We start from the raw sequence: 22,931 nt of genomic DNA on the forward strand, positions 1-22,931 counted from the left end.
TTTAATAAGTTTTTTAACTGTATTTTAATTTGTATTTATAGTATTGTATTTTTACTTGGCTGTGAACCGCCCTGAGTCCTTCGGGAGAAGGGCGGTATACAAATTTAAATAATAAATAAATAAATAAATAAAATAGTGGACAATCATTTAAATATAAGCCAGCTGTTTTGACCTGGCTTCCAAACACGAGAAAACCTCTGTAGTTAAATCAATGATTCCTTTATTATTATTTGCCAGCAGCCCCAGCAAAATGTCTCTCTCTCTCTCACAGCAGGCTAACAAGTCTTTCTGGCAGGGAGATGAACAGTTGTCTGCCACACCTATTCATCTCCGCCCCCTGCCTTTTATCCCCAGAGCTAGGGTGGGGCTTCGCTAGCAGCGGTGGCTTTTCCTTCCCAAGGACTGGCCCATAGATGTCCACTGCTCTCCTCTCCTCTGCCTTCTGTGCATCCGTGCATCAGGCACTGGACCCAGCTGTTCCCCCTCTTCCTCATCAGCCACCTCCAGACCTGGGGGCTGTTGACTCTCCATCTGAGGGCTGATGGATGGCCCAGGCTCCGCCTCTGTCTCTCTCTCTCTGACAGCTCCATTCCCTCTTCCCCCTGGGAGCTCTGAAGTTGCCTTGATGCTGGCCCTGACTCCCATGCTGCCTCTTCATCTGATTGGGCTGCTGGAGGGGCCAGCGGCTGACAGGCCACAACACCAACAGTGTGTTGCCCCAAAAGCCAACCCAATCCTAAGCTTCATTAACAGGGGTATCAAGATTATGTGGAGTGTTAGTACTGCTTTATGCTGCACCAGTCAGGCCAAACCTGGAATACTGCATCCAGTTTTCATCATCATGATAGAAAAAATATGTTGAGACTCTAGAAAGGGTGCAGAGAAGAGCAGCCAAGATGTTAAAGGCTAAAATGTATGAAGAATGGTTGAAGAAACTAGGTTTGCCTAGTCTAACAAAGAAAAGGACTAGAGGGGACATGATAGCAGACTTCCAACACAGAGGGACAGTTGCAGGAAAGAGGGAGTCGATTTATTTCCCCAAACACCAGAGGGCAGGACAAGAAGCAACAAGGAAAATTTTCCTATCAGTGAATAAAAATTAATCAGTGGAACAGCTGGTCTCCCGGAATTGTGGGTGCTGCCTTGCTGGAGGCTTTCAAAGAAAGATTGGACAACTATTTGTCCAGGATGCAATAAGGACAAAAGGGCAGACTGGGAATACAAGTTAAAATAAGCAAGAGAAAATAATAAGAGAACTCTACTCCAGATGAGTTCAAATAACCAGGTCCTGAGGGATTACATCCTAGAGCTGGCAGACGTGATCTCGGAACCACTGAACCATATCTTCCCAAAGATCCTGGAACACCAGGGAACTACCAGAGGACTGGAAAAGAGCTGATGTGGTTTCCATCTTCAAAAAAGGGAAAACAACAGAGCCAGGAAACTACAGATCAATCAATCAATCAATCAATTAATCAGCCTGACATTAATATCTGGAAAGATCCTAGAAAAGATAATTTAAAAAAAAACCCCGGATCTGCGAACACCTAGAGGCAAGGAAAGAAGCCAAAGTCGGTTTGTCAAAAACAAATCATGCCAAGCAAATCTTATTTCATTCTTTGACAAAGTGTGTAGTAGATATAGTAGACTTGGACTTCAGTAAGGCATTTGACCAAGTAGACCACAGCCTACTTCTTGGTAAGCTAGAAACATGTGGGATAGACAGCATCACCACCATTATTGGATTCGTAACTGGTTGACAAACTGCATTTCACTGTGTACACCCTTAAGGGAACTACATCTTCATGGAGAGAAGTAAGCAATGGGGTACCCCAAGATTCTGTTTTAGGCCCAGTACTCTTTAATACTTCATAAAAGATTTAGAAGGAGAATGCATAAAATGTGAAGACAACACCAAGTTGGCAGGAATCACCCACACTCCAGAAGACAGGCTCCCTTTGCAATTCCACGTTTACTCTGCTCTTTTCAAAAAAAGAGATGTTTTATAGATGGCACTTAGATCCCAAAAAATTATCATGTATGTATCCTGATATCCAAGCAAAATGTTGGAGGTGTGACTGTGATGACGCTACATATTTTCATATTTGGTGGACTTGCAAGAAAATTAAGGCCTTTTGGATAAGAATTTGGTGGATTATTCAAAATGTCCTGAAGAAGAAGATAAAGTTCCTGCCGCAATTTTTCCTTTTGGGAATTATAACGGATTGTACAGGGATTGAGACTAAATTGATTCTGAATTTAATAACAGCAGCAAGGCTGTTGATTGGACAATATTGGAAGAAAAAAGAGTTACCTACAATAGAAGAATGGATATTGAAAGTCATTAATTTGGCTGAGATGGCTAAAATCTCAGCTTTTTTGAAAGACAATACGCAAGAAAGATACTTAAATGAATGGAAAAAATGGATTGATTATTTACAAAACAGATATCAGATTAAGAGATATCAGATTGCCTTTGAATAATTAGGAAGTATTTATGTAATGGGGGGGGGGGTTGGGAAATGAAAAGATTTGGATGAGGTTAATTGGATTAGAAGGGAAAATTTTACTCTATGTTTGGTTTATGTATAACAATACCTTGTGATTGACCCGGGAAGCCGAGGGGGGGAAGGGAGTGGGGAAGGGGGTTTTGTGAGGGGGGGGGGAAAGGGGGAAAATGTTTTTGTTTGTTAAAACTTTTTCAATAAAAAAAAAGGCTCTTTATTTAATTTGTTGGGAGCATATCATTTGTTCTCTGTTTTCTAATGTGCTGTGATTCTTTAAACTAGAGTCTCTGTCATGGTGTCAGTTTGTTGTGTGTTGTGTGAGAGTGACAGTGATGATGGATTCCTACAAACCAAGCCAGAGTCTGCTGATCCAAGTTGAGCACGCCAAGTTCACGCAAGGTAGAAACCCCGGTGGGCAAATGCCGGTGGCCGAGTTGCCTGTTGCAGCAAGGCCAGTCCAAGCCGGCTGCCTTCACCGTGTGTGAACCAGCTCCCTGGGAAGGGCTTTCTTGTGAGGGTTGTAGAGGTTGGCCTGGGGAAGGAATGGCGGCCCACGCAAATTGTTTCTCTCTTCCAGTATTATTGTTGCAAGAAGGATGAGTCGGAAGAGGATGGCGACGAGCCCGACTTCCCTGCGGATTCACACATTCCCCCCCTGCACTGCAATCGTAACGTGGCTCTGACCAACGGCCCTTCCTTGTACCGCTCCCCCTACAAGAAGCCCTCCCAGTCCCGGACTGGCTGCCCCAGCTGCTCCCAGTATGAGCCTCCAACGTTCTTCCTACAGGAGCCCGAAGAGGAAGTCCGCAACGGGGGCGACCTGGTCAACTACAAGGCCATCAGCCAAGAAGACCTGGAGCTGCCCATCGGCCTGAGCGGTGGCCTCCAGGCCCTCAACCCCAACCGGCTCTCCGCCATGCGCGAAGCCTTCTCCCGCAGCCGCAGCATCAGCACGGATGTCTGACCGGTCTGGCCGAAGAGGCCTCGGCCCCCCTCGGCTCGCAGGCTCGGCTAAAGGCTGAAGGTAACTTCTGCTTCCCAGCCTCTTCCTCTCTCGTCTTGTATGAATTGGGCCGGGAGCACGGCTCTCTTGGTAGAGAGAATCCGTTTTCTAACTCCGGTCAAAGGAGCTCCCCCTTTCTTCCTGTAGGTGAGGTTTTTGATACAGGACATCCTTTTGTATGAATATGCAAACTGGTTTGCCACTCTTCAGCCTGCACAAGGTGCGGCCTCTGCTTTCCCCGATGGGTGGGGGTGGGGGTGGGGGTGGGAACTGAGCCAGGGCCAGATGTTTTTGCAAATTGCTCAATGCGAATCCACCTATTTTCCCCTCTTCCCTGTCCCCGCCATACATTCAGTCTACTCTACTCTATGAAAGCCTTGCACCTGCCCCCCCGTCCCCCCCCAGGGAGGCCCTCCCTTCCCCTGGTTGCTCTCAGAGCTACTTTGAATGACAGAAGAAACATGCTAGGAATGTGGCCAGGACTGTCCAGCTGAGCTCTCAGCTTTAGTTTGGTCCTGGCCTGTTTGTTGTTGCTCGGTGAGGGTGGAGGGCTGCCGAGGACCATGAAGATGTTCGGTTGGCATCTGTTGTGGGGCAGGACTTTCCCATGTTTGAACAGTGGCGTTGCCCGCTGCAGGACTTCCTCTATCTCACCTGCAATGAAACGCATCCGTGGTTTTGCCAGTCAAACCAGAGGTGACTCTGCTGTGCTCTGGGCTTTTTTTTTCTTCATCGCCTGTCCCAGCTTCCCTTCTGAGTGTCCAGGAGGCAGGCGCAGAGGGACGGTGGGCACAAGGCCCTTCTGTGGGCACAGGGGCGTTCCTTTTCTTTGGGACAGAAAGGCTGCAGCTTGGAGCTCCCGGCAGTAAAATTTAGTGCAGCGACATTCTCAATGGCAGCCTGTCAGAGAAGGCAGCTTCCTTCAACCTGCCTCCAGGAAAGTGGGGTTCTGGCTATATGGGATGTCAGCAGGGAGATGAGACTTAAAAGACAGCAGGACCGACTGCCTTCAGAGGCCACCTAGAGGTAAAGAAGGCTGGTCCACACCACTGCTCCACCAGGCCTTGGGTCTGGAGGCAGCAGTGGGATGGAGACTGCCCCACAGAGGAAAAAGGATTCCCCAGCTGGGTCAGGTAGCTTGTAAAACTGGCACTCACAAGTTAGGTGCTGGGGACGATGGGAATCTGACCAGTTTGAGTTCAACCTATTCCAACTCCTCTGGAGCGGGCACAGGGCATGAGAGCCCAAGAGGCCAAGGGCATCTGACAAGGAGCAGAGATGGGGGCCAGTTCAGAGACCAATCAGTCGCATCACTGATCCAGCTGGGCTTTTTCCATCTAATTTGAAATTAATGTTCATGTCTTGCTTTGGCTGCATCAATAAAATGCATTCATGTTCGTCTTCAGTGATCTGTAACTAGTTGCTGCTTCCACAAAACTATTTTGTACAATTCCTAAAATTTGTATTGGTTTCAGTGGCACTCTTAAAAATGCTACGATTTGTTGCTTATAAGTATGGCTATTTATTTTTCCCCTTTATATATCTTTGAAATAAATTCAAACTATTTCATGAATTTTCATTTACCTTTACTTGTGATAACCATGTACAGGACTTCTGGATTCCGAAAATAAAATTAAAAAAAAAAACTTACCTTGACTTGTTACCAAATGAAGTGTTTCTTTCACGGTATTTAAGAAAATGATTTAACACCTTTAAGAAAAGGGGGGGAGGAGAGGGCTCCATCTGTTTTATGGCCCACAAGCATGGAGGGGGCAAAAGGGGAAGCCCTTTAAAATGGGGGCACCAAGTTCTCCTCTTCAAATTCCTGCCTCTCCCCCCAACCCTCTTTGGAATGTGGCCTTGAGATGCCACGCCTGCCTTGTCTTAATGCCTTATTTTACTGCACCAAAGTCCATGCCTTTTTTTCTTTTTTTCCTTGCTCTCTCCTACTGTCCACTTCCCTTTTTCCTTTCCTAATATTCCCTATTGTATTCTTTTTGTATGACATATTATAAATTAATAAAACTATAGAAAATAAAAAGGGAAAAAATAATGTAAAAAAAAGATGCCACATCTGCTAAGCTGGAGCCCCTTCCTGTGGTATCTCCTCCAGACGGCTCTCTTCTCTTCCTTCTGAATCGAACTGAATACTCTATTTGGCCAAGTGTGATTACACACACAAGCTTTCAGTGTGCATGCAAAACTAGAGTAATAATCATAATGATGATACCAATAAGGGGGTAGTAAAGAAGGAATAATAACAACAACAACAACAATAAACAATAACAACAACAACAATAATATGTTTCCCCAAAAATAAGCCCTCCCTGAAAATATTTAAACACATGCACAGCCGGTCCCCGCCATTTCCTCTGGTTGGGGTTAGGGAGACAGAGCTGGAAATCAGGTAAGACGGCAAGAGGAGCCCCGACTTGCTCCACACGCCCCAAAATAATAAGACCTCCCCCAAAATAAGGCCAAGGACTTATTTCAGGGTTCAAAAAGATATAAGACAGGGTCTTGTTTTTTTGGGAAACACGGTAATAATAATATAGAACATAAAGTGGACAAAGTTTTGAAACTGAGATGGTGAAAATCTTGTAGGACTTTCAAATACAGAAAGATCATCATTTATAATAATAATAATAACAGAGTTGGAAGGGACCTTGGAGGTCTTCTAGGCCAACCCCCTGCCCAGGCAGGAAACGTACACCATTTCAGACAAATGGTTATCCAACATTTTTTTAAAAATTTCCAGTGTTGAAGCATTCACAACTTCTGCAGGCAAGTCGTTCTCACTGTCAGGAAATTTCTCCTTAGTTCTAGGTTGCTTCTCTCCTTGATTAGTTTCCACCCGTTGCTTCTTGTTCTACCCTCAGGTGCTTTGGAGAATAGTTTGACTCCCTCTTCTTTGTGGCAACCCCTGAGATATTGGAACACTGCTATCATGTCTCCCCTAGTCCTTCTTTTCATTAAACTAGGCATACCCAGTTCCTGCAACCGTTCTTCATGTTTTAGCCTCCAGTCCCCTAATCCTCTTTGTTGCTCTTCTCTGCACTCTTTCTAGAGTCTCAGCATCTTTTTTACATCGTGGCAACCAAAACTGAATGCAGTATTCCAAGTGTGGCCTTACCAAGGGATTATAAAGTGGTATAATAATGGTGTGTTCCAAAAAAAATTTGGAACACAACATGCCAGATATCACAGTTGTTGAGGGCCAAAGCGTACAATTTATTGATATCGCTGTACCAGGAGACACCGGAGTTGAAGAAAAAGAACTTCAGCCATTAGCACAAGTCAATGGTATTTGTGACACGTTTTTAAATGTCCAGTTGACTGAGTTTCATGTTTACTGAATTAAAGGAATAATAATAAACAACATCCAGATTTGCCTATCCCAGGTCTCTGGTAAGGATTCAATAGGTAGACAAAAAGGCCAAGCCCAGCCTGAACATCTGGCTGACACTGCGATGATCAATAATAATAATAGTAATAACATAATGGGTAAATATACATAGAGATTTGACAGCTCTGTAAGAATTAGATGTTCAGCAGAATGATGTCATAGGAGAAACAACTGTCCCTGTGTCTACTTGTTTTGGCATGCAGTGCCCTACAGCACCGTCCTGAGGGTAGGAGTTGAATGAGTTTATATTCAGGATATGTGGGGTCTGTAGATATTTTCTCAGCCCTCCTTCTGACCCATGCAGTACACAGGTCCTCAATGGAAGGCAGGTTGGTTGCAATTGTTTTTCTGCAGTTCTAACTATCCATTGGAGTCTATACCTGTCCTGTTTGGTTGCTGTACCAAACCAAAGAGTTATAGAAATACAAGTGAGACTCAACAACTCCTCTGTAGAGTTGTATCAACAGCTCTTGGGGCCGTCTGAACTTCCTGAGTTGACGCAGGAAGAACATTCCTTGTTTCTTTTTAATGATGGCTCTAATGTTAGGTGTCCATTTCCAGTCCTGGGAGATTATAGAACCCAAAAACTTGAAGGACTCTACTGCTGATATGGTGCTGTCGAATATAATCAGAGGTGGTAGAATAGTTTCCATTTGCCAAAACAAATGGAAAAAAACTTACAGGGATTGAGTTGTCACCATAAATATCAGAAACCTTATTTAAAGTACACTTACAAGTACCATTCAACAGTAAAAAGGATAAAATTTATTATTTTGTAAACAAATACGTTAAAAAACAGTCCAGGGCCCTTTTGAGTTATAAAGTGCAGCTATGTTTTCCTTATCCTATACAATATGCTGGCATTATGTACTTAAGAGTTTGATTACAAAATAAAACATTTCTGCCAGATGTGCACTACTTACATGTTATATTTAGTGGACCTTACTACCTGCCCTTCATTAATTTATATCTACTACTGAGTGAGAATAAAGACAAAGTGCCTAAGCCTGGAATGACAGGGAGCTTCTGCCTTTAGTGATTTGATTGCCATTTTAGTATCTAAAGCTGGTGCAAATGTCATTTCCATCAATTCCCACCAAAATGGACGCGAGTCCTCAAATATTCTTCATTGCAACATGTGGGGCAATTATTAACTGCAGGACTGGAGAGAAGGGTCCAGCATATCTTTTATTTGGGGTGTATCTCACTTAAAGCCCCACCTAGCTTTGAGGGGACCATGAGACAGACTCTTAAGGCAGAGAGGTGGAAGGAAAGAGCCAAGGTGGAGGTGGGGGGGCATTCTGACTTGAACCCAGTCCTGCAATGGGTGACGTGCTAGTAACAGGAAAACAAAGCCAGCCTGGCAAACTCTAAACGGATGCAGCGGAGACAGACGTGAGGGACAGTGGGGAGGAGCAGCTAGATGGTCACGGACAAAATCACTTGCGGGAGGAGAGTCAAGTACAGGTAGATGAAAGGTTTGCTCAGTGAATTAAAAGAAAAATCCAGAATTCTGCAGGTGACGTTGGTGGTCAAGTGGGGGTCCCCTTCGCGGCTGGAGGAAAAGAGAAGCGAGAACCACAAGGTGATGCCTGATGGCGCTAAGCTCTGGTTGGTCCTCCTCGGGTATAGGACGCCGTTGCTGCCCTTTAGGAGCGGGGTACGCGGCAGGATCGGCAGCAGGCCTTGCTGTAGTACCAGTGGCCACAGAGGTTCACCTTAATCGCCAGAGCGCAGTTGGTCCCCGCCTGGTCCTGGCAACTGTCGTCTGTGGGAGGGCCACAAGGTCAGGGAGGTCATCTGAGGCAAGAGGGAGAGCCACGTTGGGCCCCAGTGCCAGCCTCCACCTTCTCTGCCCAAGTGCTGAGCAGCATCAACGATGCCTCAGCAAGGGATGTGGGGTGGCCCCCCTTCCGGCTCTCGGTCACCCGCACAGAATCAACCCCACCGTTTTCTTTTGAACGTGGTCTTTGGGGGCGGGGCGGGGCGGGGCAAAGAACTGGGCTTCTCTGAACCTTTGATCTGCACCAACACAGGGTCTGACAAAATGGTGCAAACAAAATAGTTACATTAAAATAACATTCCTTGAGGGGAAGGTGCATTTTCTTTCTGAAAAAAAAGAAATGCTCATAGGCGACCCTCTTATCGAAGTTGCCCAAAGAATTCCAAGTTCCACGGAGGATCCAGGTGTTCCCGCTTCCTCCAGCTGAGGTGGGTGTTGGTCTCTTTCTGCTCCTGGCTGAGTCTGCTCCCTTTCAGCTGCTACCCCCTCAGGGTAGAAGGAGGATGTCCTCCCTCCCCTCAGATTTAGCCCCCCCCTCAAAACCCCTCTCCACTGCAAATGGCCAGGAAGTCCTTCGGGGTGGGGGGGGAGGTGGCCAAGGGAAGAACTTCTGGGTCGTCTTCTGGAGAGGGAGACTCGTCAGATGGTTCACGCGGAAGGTCATGGTGTGGTCAGATCAGGATAAGGACCAGGACAGAGACAGAAACCGGGTTTCCCAGCGCTGGGGCTCCAACACTGCCGGGCATGGCTCACTCGTGGCACTTAAGCTATTCCCCCCACCCCCCACCCCCGGGGTCTGCCAGGCATCCCAGCTAACCTGGTGGCTCTGTTGGGCAAGGGTGAAGGTCACAGGTCTGCTTCGCAACTGGCTTCAGGAGTGGGTCACATCCACGGACAAGATCCTTCCCTTGGTAACACTTGACATCCCGCATCCGCACGCCAATTCCACAAGTTTTTGTGCACTGGGAGGTAGGAACAAAAGCTCTTTTGGCAAACTTAAGACAACCAGAACCATTCAAAGGGAGCTCCAGCCTTTCAGAAAAGCCAGCAGACGACGGGGAGGAGGGGGAGGAGGAAACTAATAGTTTTGCAGCTGTTTTAAATACACCGCAGGTGAGCCAACATCACCTCACCTGAGTTCCTGGCTGCAGTCGATGGGCTACTGCTGCTTTCAAATTGGTGCAATGTCCTAATGCAGGAAGCCCAGGAGACAATCTCCCCCCCAAGCCCCACTCCCAAGCCCATCCAAACCAGCTGGGGGAGGGGAATTGCACCTCCACATTTCCCCCTTGGGAATTTCATTTATTTTATGGGTTGGGAATCTAAGAAATGTGTTCTTGACTCAGCACCCCACAGCTTTCTCCTCTGTGCTGGGGATGGTGGGGGTGACAGCTGTGCGTGCCGACAGGGACTCTCTGCCCCTTTGCTCTGCCTATTTATAGCAAGGCCTGCCCTGCTTTCACAGGAGCATCTGTGGCAGAGGAGGCTCCGGGGGAGAGGGATGTGCTGCTGGGGACATCTCTGCTGCCCAGAAACCCCACTGGCTCTGGGCAGCCTGGCAAGACCGGCAGGAGCTCCAGTCAGTGACCAATGAGCCACCATGGCTGACAGACCCACGCGAGCCTCTTGCAGTCTGGCGCATCAGGCATAATTGGAACCAACTGTACTTTCTTGGAAGCCCCGGAGACGCAGGATCTGTTGAGCAGGGAGAGGACATGAGGTTCCGGGCAGGCAACCAGCCAGGGGTTCATTAGTCTCGGAACGTGACGGGCATTAATTGGGGGGGGAGGGGTGGTTCTTAAATTTCCTTGGCCGCTGAAAAGCCCCCTGCTTAGCTCTGCCCTGCGTGGGACAGGCTGGCAGAGCCCCAAAGAGGAGTCCTGTTCCAAGCAAGCACGGTTCGCTGGCTGGCTGGGTGGGGAGAGGACTAGAATCAGTTGGCTGGTTCAGCATGGCAGGTCGATCGGAGCCACCTTTTCCTGGAAGTTCCTGTTTTGGCTTCACAAATTGAAGTACCGCAGGCCAGGTTGGCCCTCCTTCAGCCAAAGAGTCACAACCTCCAGGATGCTGGGGCCATTCTTACCTCACATTAAGCCTGTTGCACAACCCGTGGGCCCCGGGGGTATTTTCACAATCCTCCTCCTGGAAATTAGAGTTGCCAGAACCAGAAGTCCCCTGGCCCTCACCTCAGACCAAGGGGTGGTGTACCACTTGAAGCAGGGGCGCTCAAAGCAGGTGGCTTCCTCGGCCTCCTTCTTGGTGGCATCGCACGTGGCAGGGGGTCGGGTTTTGATCTTCCCACTGACAATCTCCAGGCAGAGGACTGTCCGCTTCTTCAACCCTCGGCCGCAGGTGGCGTTGCACTGCCAGAAGAAGGAAGGATCCAGAGCTGGTCTGGGCAGCTGTAAACCCGCAGAACCCTCCCCAGGGACCCCTTACCCGTTCCCAGTCTTGGGCCAGCCAGCTGGCGGGGCAGTTCTTCTCCCCACAGGGATGGATGGCGAGGGGCTTGGCTTCGGGGTTGCACTGGGACTCCGGCACCACGCGCCCATCGCTGCTCTTGCAGTAGACCTGGCGGATCATTCGGCCTGGCCCGCAGCCCCCACTGCACTGCAAGGGAGAGAGAAGGGCAGGCACATATCTAGACTCGTGTCTGTCATGGCCTCCTCAGAGCCCGGTTTGGAGGAGGAGGAGGAGTTGAAACTGGGACTGTCTGACTCCTTGGGCCGAGCCCCTAGCCTTCGCGTTGTCTCTGCAGCTTCAATGGCTCACACCACTTCTTCGGAAGGAGAATACCGAGTCTCAATAAGTCCCTTGGTAATATCCTCCCCCTTTATCGAGTCACTGACTGCCATCGAATTAGAACCTGGGGCCAAGTTACCAAAACACAGAATGTACTTCATGACTCCTGTGGAAATGACCGAGTTGAGGAAGTACGTTGAAGCCAACTTAACCAGAGGATTCATCGAGACTGCAAAATCTAAAGTGGCAGCCCTCATCTTGTTTAAAGAGAAGAAAGATGGGGGGTTGAGGTTATGTGTTGATTTTCGAAACATCAATGCTGTTTGCATACAAAACACCTATCCCCTACCCCTAACGAAAGACTTGCTGAATCACTTATCAAAAGGCAAAATCTTCACCAAGCTAGATCTAAGGGAAGGAAGCCTATTATCGAGTCTGCATAAAGGAGGGAGACGAATGGAAAATGGCGTTTAACTGCCTGCTGGGCAGCTTCCAATTCTGCGTGACGCCCCTGTAGTGTTCATGTAACTGATCAATGAGGTGTTGCATGAGCACCTGTATAAGGGAGTCCTTGTTTACCTGAATGACATATTTATATTCAGGGAGAATATGGAAGAAAACATCAAACTAGTCAGACAAGTACTCAAAAAACTCCTAGCAGCCAAACTTTATGCGAAGCTATCAAAATGCGAGTTCCATAAAGAGTCCCTGGACTACCTGAGCTACCAGGTGTCTATCAAGGAATCGAAATGGACCCAGGAAAAGTGAAGGCGATGCTAGACTGGCAACCCCCACAAACACGTAAGCAACTTCAAGGCTTCCTGGGGTTTGCAAATTTTTACAGACAATTCATCCCTTCCTTGGCAGAGGTTGCGCTCCCTTTGATGGAATTACTAAAAATCTCCGACCAAGCCAAAGCCTAGCCAGCCCCTCGCTTGGACAATGGACTGTCAGAAATCCTTTGAACACTTAAAACGGTGGTTTGTGGCAGAGCCGATCCTCCAACATCCTAACCCTTCATAGTCCAAACCGATGCCAGGAACGTAGTGGTCGCAGCTGTCCTACTGCAAAGGAACGCTTAAAAGGAACTAATGCCTTGTGTGTATGTGTCCCAAAAGCTAATGGACACAGAACGCAGGTGGGCGGTTTGGGAGAAGGACGCTTTTGCGATGCCATGTGCTCTGGAGACATTTCCTAGATGGGGTTAAGGAGCCTTTCGAGGTATGAATTGATCATAAAAACCTTGAGGCACTAAAGACCCCTTGGAAACTATCCCCCAAAGAAGTTCGCTGGGCTCAGTATTTTAAATGCTTTAATTTCAAGCTAAAATACATCCTGGGGGGTAGAAACCTACTGGCCTATGCGTTGTCCAGGAAGCCCCAGTCTGACAGCTGACAAGAAGAGGTAGTAGATGCCACGATCTCGGAGGCTCAGCCAGCTGCCCAAGCACACACTAAGGCACAAACCAGACTCCATTCCAACCTCCCCAAAGACAAGTTGACAGCAGAGTTAAAAGCTGCACTATCAGACAGATGAAAGAAAACCAACCAGACTTAATGTTGCAGGAGGGACTGGCTTGGAAAGGGAGTAAGATTTATGTGCCCCACTCCATGAGACTCCTAGTGCTGAAACATAGCCATGACTCCCGAGTAGGAGGCCACTTTGGGTTCTTAAAAACCCTCCATTTGGTTAAAAGGCAGTTCTGGTGGCCAAAGATGACTATGTTAGAAGCTGCGCTACCTGTGCCACCATGAAATCTCAACTGGGGAAACCCCCTGGTCTTCTCCAGCAAGTGGCAGAACCTATGCAACCTTGGAAGGAGATCGCAATGGACTTTATCATCAAACTGCCAGAAAACAGAGGAAACATGGTCATTTGGACAGTCATTGATTTGTTCTCCAAACAAGCACACTTCACTGCCTGTAACGGGCTACCCTTTGTCAGAAGCTAAATGGATTAAAAGTTGGGATCTCAGGCTGATAAGACTAGTGAAACAATTTCACGATAAGTTCCCTGACAAACCAAAGGGTCCTCCGGGAGTGGGGAGAAGAGGTTAAGTGGTTTATGAACAATGTCTTAACTCTCTTCTTTTGTGTTTCGTTCATTTTATTTTCCAGAGTGGTTTTTCCATGGGGGGGGAGGGGGGAGAAACAGGACGTTTGTCAGCTTTGGAAGCCATATTAGCACCAGAGGTTTCCACACTGCCAACTCCATGCGCCTGGGAAAGTAGGAGGGGGGATTTGAGGGAGGGTGAATATAGTTCGACATTCTTCCCTTCAGTCAAGAGGTCAGGGTGTTTCTGCATCTGGAGGAGGAGTGGTTGCAGGGATGGCTCAGGTTGGGACGGACAGTGATTAGGCCATGTGACAGACTGATGGGTGCAGGGACTGGATTTGGGCTTTTGGCTTACTGAGGGAAAACCCAGAACTCTCAGACTCAGGTTTTCCCAGATGTTCCAGTTTACCTACTCTAATAAATGGAACTTTGAGAAATGTTTACCTTGGAGTTTTTAATTGGAGTTGGAGACTTTCTGGAACGCTGACACCTTTCTGACACCAGGAACTGGTTTCGGGAAACAAATTGTCTTCTGTGTGTGTATTGTTTCACACGCAACCTAAATCCCGTGCATGTGCAAATGAAGCTTCAGCCACTCGCCTGCTGCTTGCACAGCCCAGTTCTTAACACGCCATGGACGGGTACTGGTCCCCAGCCCAAAGGTCGGAGACCCCTGACCTAAGAGAAGTGCTACCCAGGCAGCTGCATGCAACACATTGAAGTGGCAGGGATGAGTCTTAAAATCCTAGTGCTGGAAGGAACCCTTGAGGCCATCCAGTTCACCCCTCGGGGCAAAAATCCAGAGAGGCATCCTTAAGAATAACTGCTTGATCACGGACTGGGAAGGAGAGTTACCACCCCCCCCTTCCATTAGCTGCCTTCTTGGCTTCACTGGCAACCCTGCACCCTGCTAGGAATCTGCTTTCCTGCGGGAAGGAACGCCAGTGTTTCAAAAGGGACACTATAAAAAGTCCAAAATCGGGAGGTTTGAAGCCCTCAAAGTTATTTTGAGGCACAGAGAGTGCCTGGCCCCAGAGCCAAAATTCAGGTGATCTTATTTTGGGGAAGAAACCACAAACAAATCGGATATTAGATTAACCGCCCCCACCCTCCTGCTCTGACTCACACCGGGCTCTCCCTTGGAGCTCCTGCAAACACCCCAGACTCCCTCTCTCCTGGTCAGCAAGTTCCTCCTCTGCCCCAAAAGACTTACCGGTCCCCAGTCAGAGACCGTCCACTGCCGGTCACAGGGCGGCCCGGTGCAGTTCTTATCAGCCTCGGGCTTGGTGCTGGTGTCGCACAGCCTCTCTTCTTCGGAACAGCGGATGTCTCGGCTCACCATACTCCTCTCCCCACACCTGGCGGTGCACTGCAGGGGGAAGGGTAGGGACAGTCAGCCTTGGCAGCCCCTGGATTCATGGTGGATGGTAGACCAGAGAGGCTTGATCCTCTGCCCTGAAGGAGAAGCGCAAAAAAGCAGCAAGTCCCCCAGAAATTGAACCACAAGATGGATTTTTGCCATTTGGGTAATGGTCTCTGTTCCTGAGGGGGGGAAGTGCCTCGAATGTTCCTTCCACAAAGGACAGGAGAGAGAGAAGGGCTGAACACAACAGCCAGAGGGATCTGCTGGTTAGCGTTATCCCTCATCATTGTCTTTTAATGACCCCGTAATCCCTTGCGGGCTGGAGTCTGGGCAACTGAATGGAGCTAGCAGAATGTTTTAATGGTTGGATGCCCTTCCGGTCACCAATGCGGAGTTTTGTTCAGCAGATATAATCTCATCATGTCCAGAGAGAGAAATATCTGCCTCTACCTAGGATCAAACTCACAACCTTCTGATTGTGAGGTGAGAGCTCCACCTCTAGGCTACCCCAGCACTCACAGGGCTAGTGTTAGCCCTGCCTAGAGTAAATCTAGGACTCTTTGGGAAACCCTCAACCCAGGAAGACCCACTTAGAGGCATCCTGTGAGCCACGGCCAGCATAGCAGAGCAAAAGGTTGTTTAGCCGCCTGTATTCGAAAACACATGAAGGAACAGCTGTTGGAAAAGACTCTTGGAAATTGGCCACTGCTCCCGCCAACTCCCCCATAAACAGTGGTGGGTTGCTACCGGTTCTCACCGGTTCGGGAGAACCGGTAGTAAAAATATTTAATAGTTCACATAGTTCACATAGTAAAAGATGGCTGGCCACGCCCCCGAACCGGTCGCTGGTCGCTCGCCCTGGCCGCCATGTTCATTGCCATCCCACCCCCACCTCTGCCGCCACCACTGCTGCCCCGCCGCCCCCACCGCTGATGCTGCCCCGCCGCCTCCAGGCATCTTCAAACTTGCCTCCATTAAGACTTGTGGACCAATCAACTCCCAGAGCTTTGCTGGCTGAGGAACTCTGGGAGTTGAAGTCTACAAGTCTTAAAGGAGCCACCCACCCACCCCGCCTCCCTTGCTCTTTCTCTGCCTCGCTCGCTTGCTGCTCAGCCGGAGGTCGCTTGCTATGCCGAAGCCGACGTGAAGGGCAAGCGCGCCGTCATGAGGTGACGCTCGAGCAGGGGCTGCCCTTCCGAAGGATCAGGGGTTTCCAGGGATGGAACTGATCTGGGAGGCACACACAGTGCTGCTCCCCTTCGCTCAAACAGCCGGCCAGGGCAGGGCGGGGCGGGCGTTGGGCTGCGGGGCTGGCTCCAAGGGCGGCTGGCTCCGAGGGCATCCCTGCCTCTTGCCCCGCCGGGAGGGGGGCGAGCGAGAGGCTCCAGGAGCTCCTGGAGGCCGTAGGAGCAGAGCCAAGCCGGTGGCCCATTGGGATGTGGCAGACTCTGGCCCTGGGCTTGGCCTTCTTCCCGGCTCTCTTCGCCACTTCCATCCACAGCCTGTAGTGGCTGGCACCGGAATGGAGCCTCAAAGACCGGATCCTTCTCAGCGGCAGGTACCGGCTGGCACCGGTCCCTGAGGGGAGGGAGGGAGGAAGGCGGGCAGCATCCCGGAGGAAGGCAGCGGGAGACCCCCCCAGCCCACCTCTCCTCCCCCGACCCGGATCTGCTCAGGAAACCGGGGAAGGGAGCGGTGCAAAAGGAGCCAGTGGGGGCGGCGGGCGCAGCTGAGAGAAGCCCCAACTCCGAGAGTGCTTTCGCGGGGATAGAACCTCTTGCTTGCGCAAGAAAAGCTGAGTTGCAGAAGGGTTGGGGGGGGCGAGGGGCTGGGGGCTGGGGAAGAGAGCCCCCCTCCCGCTCCTTCCCGAGGGGTGTGATCTTGGGGGTGGGGTGGGCTTTCTCCCCCGCCCTGCACATGGGGGGCGCCAGGTTGGGGAAGCTACTGCTTACCCCAAGTCCTGATGTGCCAAAGGACTGCAGGCTTTCGGCTTGCCATGGCCAAGATTCGCTCCTTCTGCACGGAGAGAGGGAGGGAGAAAGAGAGAGAGAGAGAAAGAAAGAGAGAAAGAGGGAGGGAGAGAAAGAAAGAGGGAGGGAGGGAGCAAGAGAAAGAAAGAAAGAAAGAAAGAGAAAGAAAGAAAGAAAGAAAGAAAGAAAGAGGGAGAGAGAGAGAGAGGGAAAGAAAGAGGGAGAGAGAGAGGGAAAGAAGGAGGGAGAGAGAAAGAGAGAGAGAAAGAAGGAGGGAGGAAGAGAGAGAAAGAAAGGAGGGAGGGTGAGAAAGAGAAAGAGGGAGGGAGAGAGTGGAAGAGAAAGAAAGAGAAAGAGGGAGGGAGGAAGAGAGAGAAATAAATATAGAAAGGATGGAGGGTGAGAAAGAGAAAGAGGGAGGGAGAGAGGAAGGAAGGAGAGAGAGAGAGAGAAAGAGAGGGAGAAAGAAAGAGGGAAAGAAAGAAAAAGGGGAAGGAAGGAAGGCAGGAAGAAAGAAAGGAGGGAGGGAGGGAGGGAGGGAGAGAAAGAAAGAGGGAGAGAGAGAGGGGGAAGGAAGGAGGGAGGGAGAGAGAAGGAAGGAGAGAGAGAGAAAGAAAGAGAGAAAGAGGGAGGGAGGAAGAGAGAGAAAGAAAGAAAGGAGGGAAGGTGAGAAAGAAAGGGAGGGAGGGAGAGAGGGAAGGAAGGAGGGAGAGAGAGAGAGAGAGAAAGAGAAAGAGGGAGGGAGGAAGAGAGAGAAAGAAAGAAAGGATGGAGGGTGAGAAAGAGAAAGAGGGAGGGAGAGAGGGAAGGAAGGAGGGAGAGAGAGAGAGAGAGAGAAAGAGAGGGAGAAAGAAAGAGGGAAAGAAAGAAAAAGGGGAAGGAAGGAAGGAAGGCAGGAAGAAAGAAAGAAGGGAGGGAGGGAGGGAGAGAAAGAAAGAGGGAGAGAGAGAGGGGGAAGGAAGGAGGGAGGGAGAGAGAAAGAAGGAAGGGAGAGAGAGAAAGAAAGAAAGAGAGAAAGGGAGGAAGAGAGGAAGAGAGAGAAAGAAAGAAAGGAGGGAGGGTGAGAAAGAGAAAGAGGGAGGGAGAGAGGGAAGGAAGGAGGGAGAGAGAGAGAGAGAGAAAGGGAGAGAAAGAAAGAAAGAAAGAAAAGGGGAAGGAAGGCAGGAAGAAAGAAAGGAGGGAGGGAGGGAGGGAGGAGAGAAAGAAGAGAGAGAGAGGGAAGGAAGGAGGAGGGAGAGAGAAAGAAGGGAGAGAGAAAGAGAAAGAAAGAAAGGGAGGAAGAGGAAGAGAGAGAAAGAAAGAAAGGAGGAGGTGAGAAGAGAAAGGAGGAGAGAGAGAAGGAAGGAGGAGAGAGAGTGTGGAAGAGAAAGAAGAGAAAGAGGAGGGAGGAAGAGAGAGAAATAAATATAGAAAGGATGGAGGGTGAGAAAGAGAAAGAGGGAGGGAGAAAGAAAGAAAGAAAGGGGGAGAGAGAGGGAAGGAAGGAGGGAGAGAGAGAGAGAGAGAGAAAGAGAGAGAGAAAGAGAGGGAGAAAGAAAGAGGGAAAGAAAGAAAAAGGGGAAGGAAGGAAGGAAGGAAGGAAGGAAGGAAGGAAGAAAGAAAGAAAGAGGAAGGGAGTGAGAGAAAAGAGAGAGAGAGAAGAGGAAGGAAGGACCACAAACCCTGGCTTCAGAAGACGCTTTGAAACAGGACAGCAATCTGGGGCTGGAAGGGACCTTAGAGGGCATCTAGTCCAACCCCCTGCTCCAGCAGAAAACCTTCTATTGTCTGGATTATTTTGGTGCCTCTAACAGAGAGGAAAATTGCCAGAAAGGAGAAGGAGTTTACTAGGACAAGGCTGCCATGCAGAGGGAGGCAGAGATAGTCCTTGTCTTATGACCAGAATTGAGTCCAAAATTTTGTTGCTAAGCAAGAGTGTTGTTAAGTGAGTTTCACCATATTTTACTCAATCCATGATCTCTATGTGCAAGTTAGGGAAGAACATCTGAAGGTGTGTGTAATGTTCTAAATGTACAGAAGTTATAGTGAAATGTGTGGCAGAAAGTGGACTCTGGGTGTGTTTTTCCAAATGTAGTAAGTGAGGTTGAATGTGTTTTAGTTTTAGAAGAGGGGTGTGTGTCTGCGTGTACATACAATATATATATAGTAGATAATGTATCTTTTTGTGTGCCCATACACGCTGTACTATGTGATATGTAGTTACACATATGGCATATATACATAGGATTTAATAGTATATTTTGGATGTTCAGTAGTAGTAAATAAATAGACAGGGAAATTGACGTCAGTGACATCAACCTTTGACGTGAGTGACATCAAGTTGGCCACACCCACCCAGTCACATGATTACCCAGCTACGCCCACCCAGTCACATGACCACCAAACCACGCCTACCCAGTCACATGACCAAGTCACGCCCACCATCATATGACCATCAAGCCACACCCACAAAATAAGCCACGCCCACAGAACCGGTAGTAAAAAAATGTAGACGCCACCCCTGCCCACAAGGCTTGCCCCCACGGCTAGGTGATCCACAGGGCTTGCTGGGATCAAAGCACAGAGACCCCTTGGCCAGAATTTACCTCAGACCACTCAGACATTTCCCACTGTGGCCCACAAGCTGGGTTCTTGCAGACTTTCCTCTCTTCTGGCCGAGCGATGTCCGCCGATTCGCACAGGTTGCTGTAGACGGAGCTGTCCAGGCCAGGTGAGAGCATCTTCCAGCAACGGACAATCCGGAACTGGTGGCCTTCTCCGCAGGTCCTGGAACACTCGCTCCAGCTGCTGGTCTCCCACCTGTCCATCATAAGGTGGTGTTTCAGGATGAGGACAGCCAGCCCGGGCTCTTCAGGGCTGACCAGCTTTGGTTTTGCTATTCTTCATCTCCCAAAAGGAATGGCGGTATTTTGGCCCATTTAAGTGAGGTTGGCTCAAAACGACATTTAGATCAAAAGCTGTTTTTAAAACACACGTAGGGCCTTTAAAGCATGCTGGCGGCATTCAGATTTGCCTACTTCTGCTGCAAAGTGCACAGATTTGGTTATGAGTTGCCAAAGCTGCCTTTTGACCAGACTCCAATCACAAACCCCCTCAGTGCCCAATCCAGCACAATACCACTGAAAAAGAAAAACGGGAAATCCAAGAAGAAACCAGCATGGTTGCACAAAGATCTCTCTGATAAACTGAAAGCCAAAAAGGATAAATACAAACAATGGGATGTGGGACATATAACTGTGTGAATATCAACAGATAGCCCAAATCTGGTCAAGAAAGCCAAGAATGACCAAAGACGGTTTTGGTCACAAAAAAAGACTTTGGAAAAAGTGCAAAGAGCAGCTTAGATAAGTAAAGGCCTGGAGATATATGAAGAACGGTTGGGATGGCATTTTATTTTTCTAATTACCTTTGCTTTGCAGTCAGGGATTGTGATAATCAACCAATCTCCCTCCCTCCGTGTCATGGTTGTGCTGCAGCTGTCCAACCCCGGAGCCTCCACTGACCCTCCAGAGGGAGAATCTCTTGCCTTCATGCAGGAAATTCTATCCTAGCTCCCAACCTGGCTGTGTCTCCTCCCTGAGACCTGCCTCTATTGCCAAGAGATCCCCATAAAAAGCTTCTGCCCTCATCCACCGTTCCTGCCAGTGGCCCATCTCTGGATGCTCACGAGGGCGAGAGGCACAAAGCCTGGCACTGCAGCAGTCCTCTTACTGTTCACCCTGGCAATATTCTAAGCAGAGAAAGAGGACTCACTCCTGGGCATGAAAGCTGCCCAGCTGCCCCTCTGGGCTTTGGTTCCCCAAGCAGCGAAGAAGACAAACCTGGGTTGGCATTCTCTCCCCGCACAGAACTCATGGATGGGCTCAGGCCGCGTGGCTGCATCACAGAAAGGGTCCTCCACCTCCGTGCCATCGTAGCGGATGCACATGGCATAGGTGGACATCACTCCTGCATTCAGAAACGTCAAAGTAATCAGTCCTTCACTGCCACGACTGTTGGTCTGCACAGATGTAATCCAGAAGCCTCCCCCCCCCCCATCACCACTATGCCTTCTGAACCATAACATCGGTAAAAGTCGAGGCACCTCCTGTCTCGTTTTATCGCCTTGCATGAATTACACTCGGCCCCTCTAATCCCTGCAAAGCAGAGATGGAATCTGAGCTCATTCACCAAGACGAGATAGTGGGAAAGAGAGTGTTCATTTGTTCACATGAGGGGGGCGGGGCGGGGCGGGGCGGGGCGAAATATTGCTTTTCAAGACAGCCAGTCTGCCTAGTGGTTAGGGCATCAAGCTACAAACCGGGAGACCCACCTTGGGCACTGGGGGGACCTTGGGCCAGCCCCTCACCTCTGCCCCAGGTAGAAGCAGGAACTGGCAAACCACCCCTGAAAACCATGCCAGCAGGACCGGTCCAGCCAGTTGTCAGGGTCCAAAAGCGACTTGAAGATCCCCTCTCCCCCACATCATTTGTCCAGGCATTCACAAGAAATCTTCCTGGGATGGGGAGCATAGAAGACATAGGAAAGATCTGGGGAAATTTAGAGGCATGGCCTGTGCAACGAGGAAACATTTTTCCTTTAATATCTGTTATGGGAATTTTGGGGGACAAGACCACCTTTTTTTGATACTTTTGGCAATTTCATCCAAGAAAATAAGAGAAAGGAAAATCGCATCGGTATTTTAAACCAAAAACTCCAACAATAAAATCTATTATTATTATATTCAATTCACTCCACCTCCGGCAATTCTTTAAAAAGATAACCTAACATGATTGAAGAGTGAATAATAGTACTGATCAACTCTAAATGCCTTTTCCTTACAGAGAATCTTTTCAAGAAATGACCCAGGAATTCATTCATTAAAAATGAGCATGTTACAAAATGACTGAAATAATGAGCATATATTCTGTCCAGCACTTATGGAAATTCCTGGCGTTTGTCTCCATCTGCTTATCTCCAACTGGAAGCAGGCTTCCTATAATCTTCTCCACTGTCCTTACCACTCTCTGTATGGACTATCTGAGGCATTGCTACCACCAAACCAAATAGGGATGCAATTTGTTAAAACACTCTCAATAGTGCCTCTGTAAAAAGTGGCCAAGACAGAAGGAGAAAGAGGTACTCTCTTCAACTGACGCAGGAAATGCAAAGTCTGTGTGCTTTTAAATCGCGGTTGCAGGGAAAGAAAAGTCAGAAAGAGAGGGCCTTGCTTCCTGCTCCTGAGACATCTGGTAGTTCCCGGACAACAGGCTGGGTCTCAGTCTGACTCAGGTGGGCTGTTCTTAAGGACAGGAAACAGGAATTCTTCATTGATAACAATTCTGAGGTTGAGTTTGTATTCCGAGCAAATTTATTCACCATTACTGGTCTGCAGAAATTCACAGTCCTCCATTCTGTCTGAAAACAATGTAAATCTAACATCTCTTAAGAGAGTTGGTTAAAAACTTTCAAGCTGCTGAAACCTGAGAAAATATTGCCTCTACGCATGACTCAAGTACTGCACCTTGTATAGTTGTATAGTGAATTACTTCTGATCAAGTGGTTGTGTTGGATCCATTTCCAGCATGCAGACTATTCTGGGTCACTGGTCTGCATAAGGCTTTTAGTAGAAAAACACGATTGTATATAAGCACTTGGGTCTTTTATGCCTGACTTTGGGTATGCTTCCTATGTCTCCTATTTGGTATTTGAGTTTGTCTTCCTTCCCCCCTTTCCTCATTTTAGAGGGTTTTGCTTGGAATTAGCTCCTGGAGATCCTCCCCCCTCAATTTTAGTTTAAAGCCCTCCTGATATGTTGACCCAGTCATATTCCAAAAACATTCTTCCCAGTCTTTGTGAGGTATAGCCCATCCCTTGCCAAAAGCCCATCATGGAGGTAGTACAGATCATGGTCCAGGCATCTGAAGGTTTTTTTGGCAACAGCAACCCTAAAATTTAGCCAGTGGCTAACTTCTAGAATCCTTTGTTCTCTTACCGGATGTTGACCTTTTGTTGGCAGTACAGATAAAAAAAACCACTTGTGCCCCTATGTCTTTGATTTTCTTGCCTAGCTGCTGATAATCACTCAATATTGTTTTCAAGTCCTTCTTCGTGTCATTTGTC

At 48.7% G+C, this 22,931-nt stretch overlaps 2 protein-coding genes across 6 annotated transcripts in view; one reads left to right on the plus strand and one right to left on the minus strand.

Annotated features, from left to right (window-relative positions):
• FAM163B (family with sequence similarity 163 member B) overlaps window positions 1–5,271 on the plus strand; it is a 47,472-nt gene extending 42,201 nt beyond the window's left edge. Inside the window, exon 3 of the mRNA XM_058159422.1 lies at window positions 3,085–5,271. Within this exon, the coding sequence (XP_058015405.1) occupies window positions 3,085–3,471 (387 nt within the window). The 3' untranslated portion in view covers window positions 3,472–5,271. The remainder of the gene's footprint in view (window positions 1–3,084) is intronic.
• A 2,395-nt stretch (window positions 5,272–7,666) lies between these two features.
• ADAMTSL2 (ADAMTS like 2) overlaps window positions 7,667–22,931 on the minus strand; it is an 81,034-nt gene continuing 65,769 nt past the window's right edge. The window contains exons 13-20 of one of the 5 annotated variants that reach the window (XM_058159319.1): window positions 20,651–20,777; window positions 19,415–19,628; window positions 14,710–14,865; window positions 11,139–11,309; window positions 10,886–11,062; window positions 9,517–9,661; window positions 8,635–8,684; window positions 7,667–8,471 (exon numbers count right to left, since the gene is read on the minus strand). In XM_058159319.1, the coding sequence (XP_058015302.1) occupies window positions 8,409–8,471; window positions 8,635–8,684; window positions 9,517–9,661; window positions 10,886–11,062; window positions 11,139–11,309; window positions 14,710–14,865; window positions 19,415–19,628; window positions 20,651–20,777 (1,103 nt within the window). In that variant the 3' untranslated portion in view covers window positions 7,667–8,408. Of the gene's footprint in view, window positions 8,717–8,934; window positions 9,026–9,516; window positions 9,662–10,885; window positions 11,063–11,138; window positions 11,310–14,709; window positions 14,866–19,414; window positions 19,629–20,650; window positions 20,778–22,931 lie in introns of those variants that run through there. The other 4 variants (XM_058159317.1, XM_058159321.1, XM_058159318.1 and 1 more) reach the window with 4 other exon arrangements.

Source organism: Ahaetulla prasina, chromosome 16 (genome assembly GCF_028640845.1).
Source record: "Ahaetulla prasina isolate Xishuangbanna chromosome 16, ASM2864084v1, whole genome shotgun sequence".
Classification (NCBI taxonomy): Eukaryota; Metazoa; Chordata; class Lepidosauria; order Squamata; family Colubridae; genus Ahaetulla; species Ahaetulla prasina.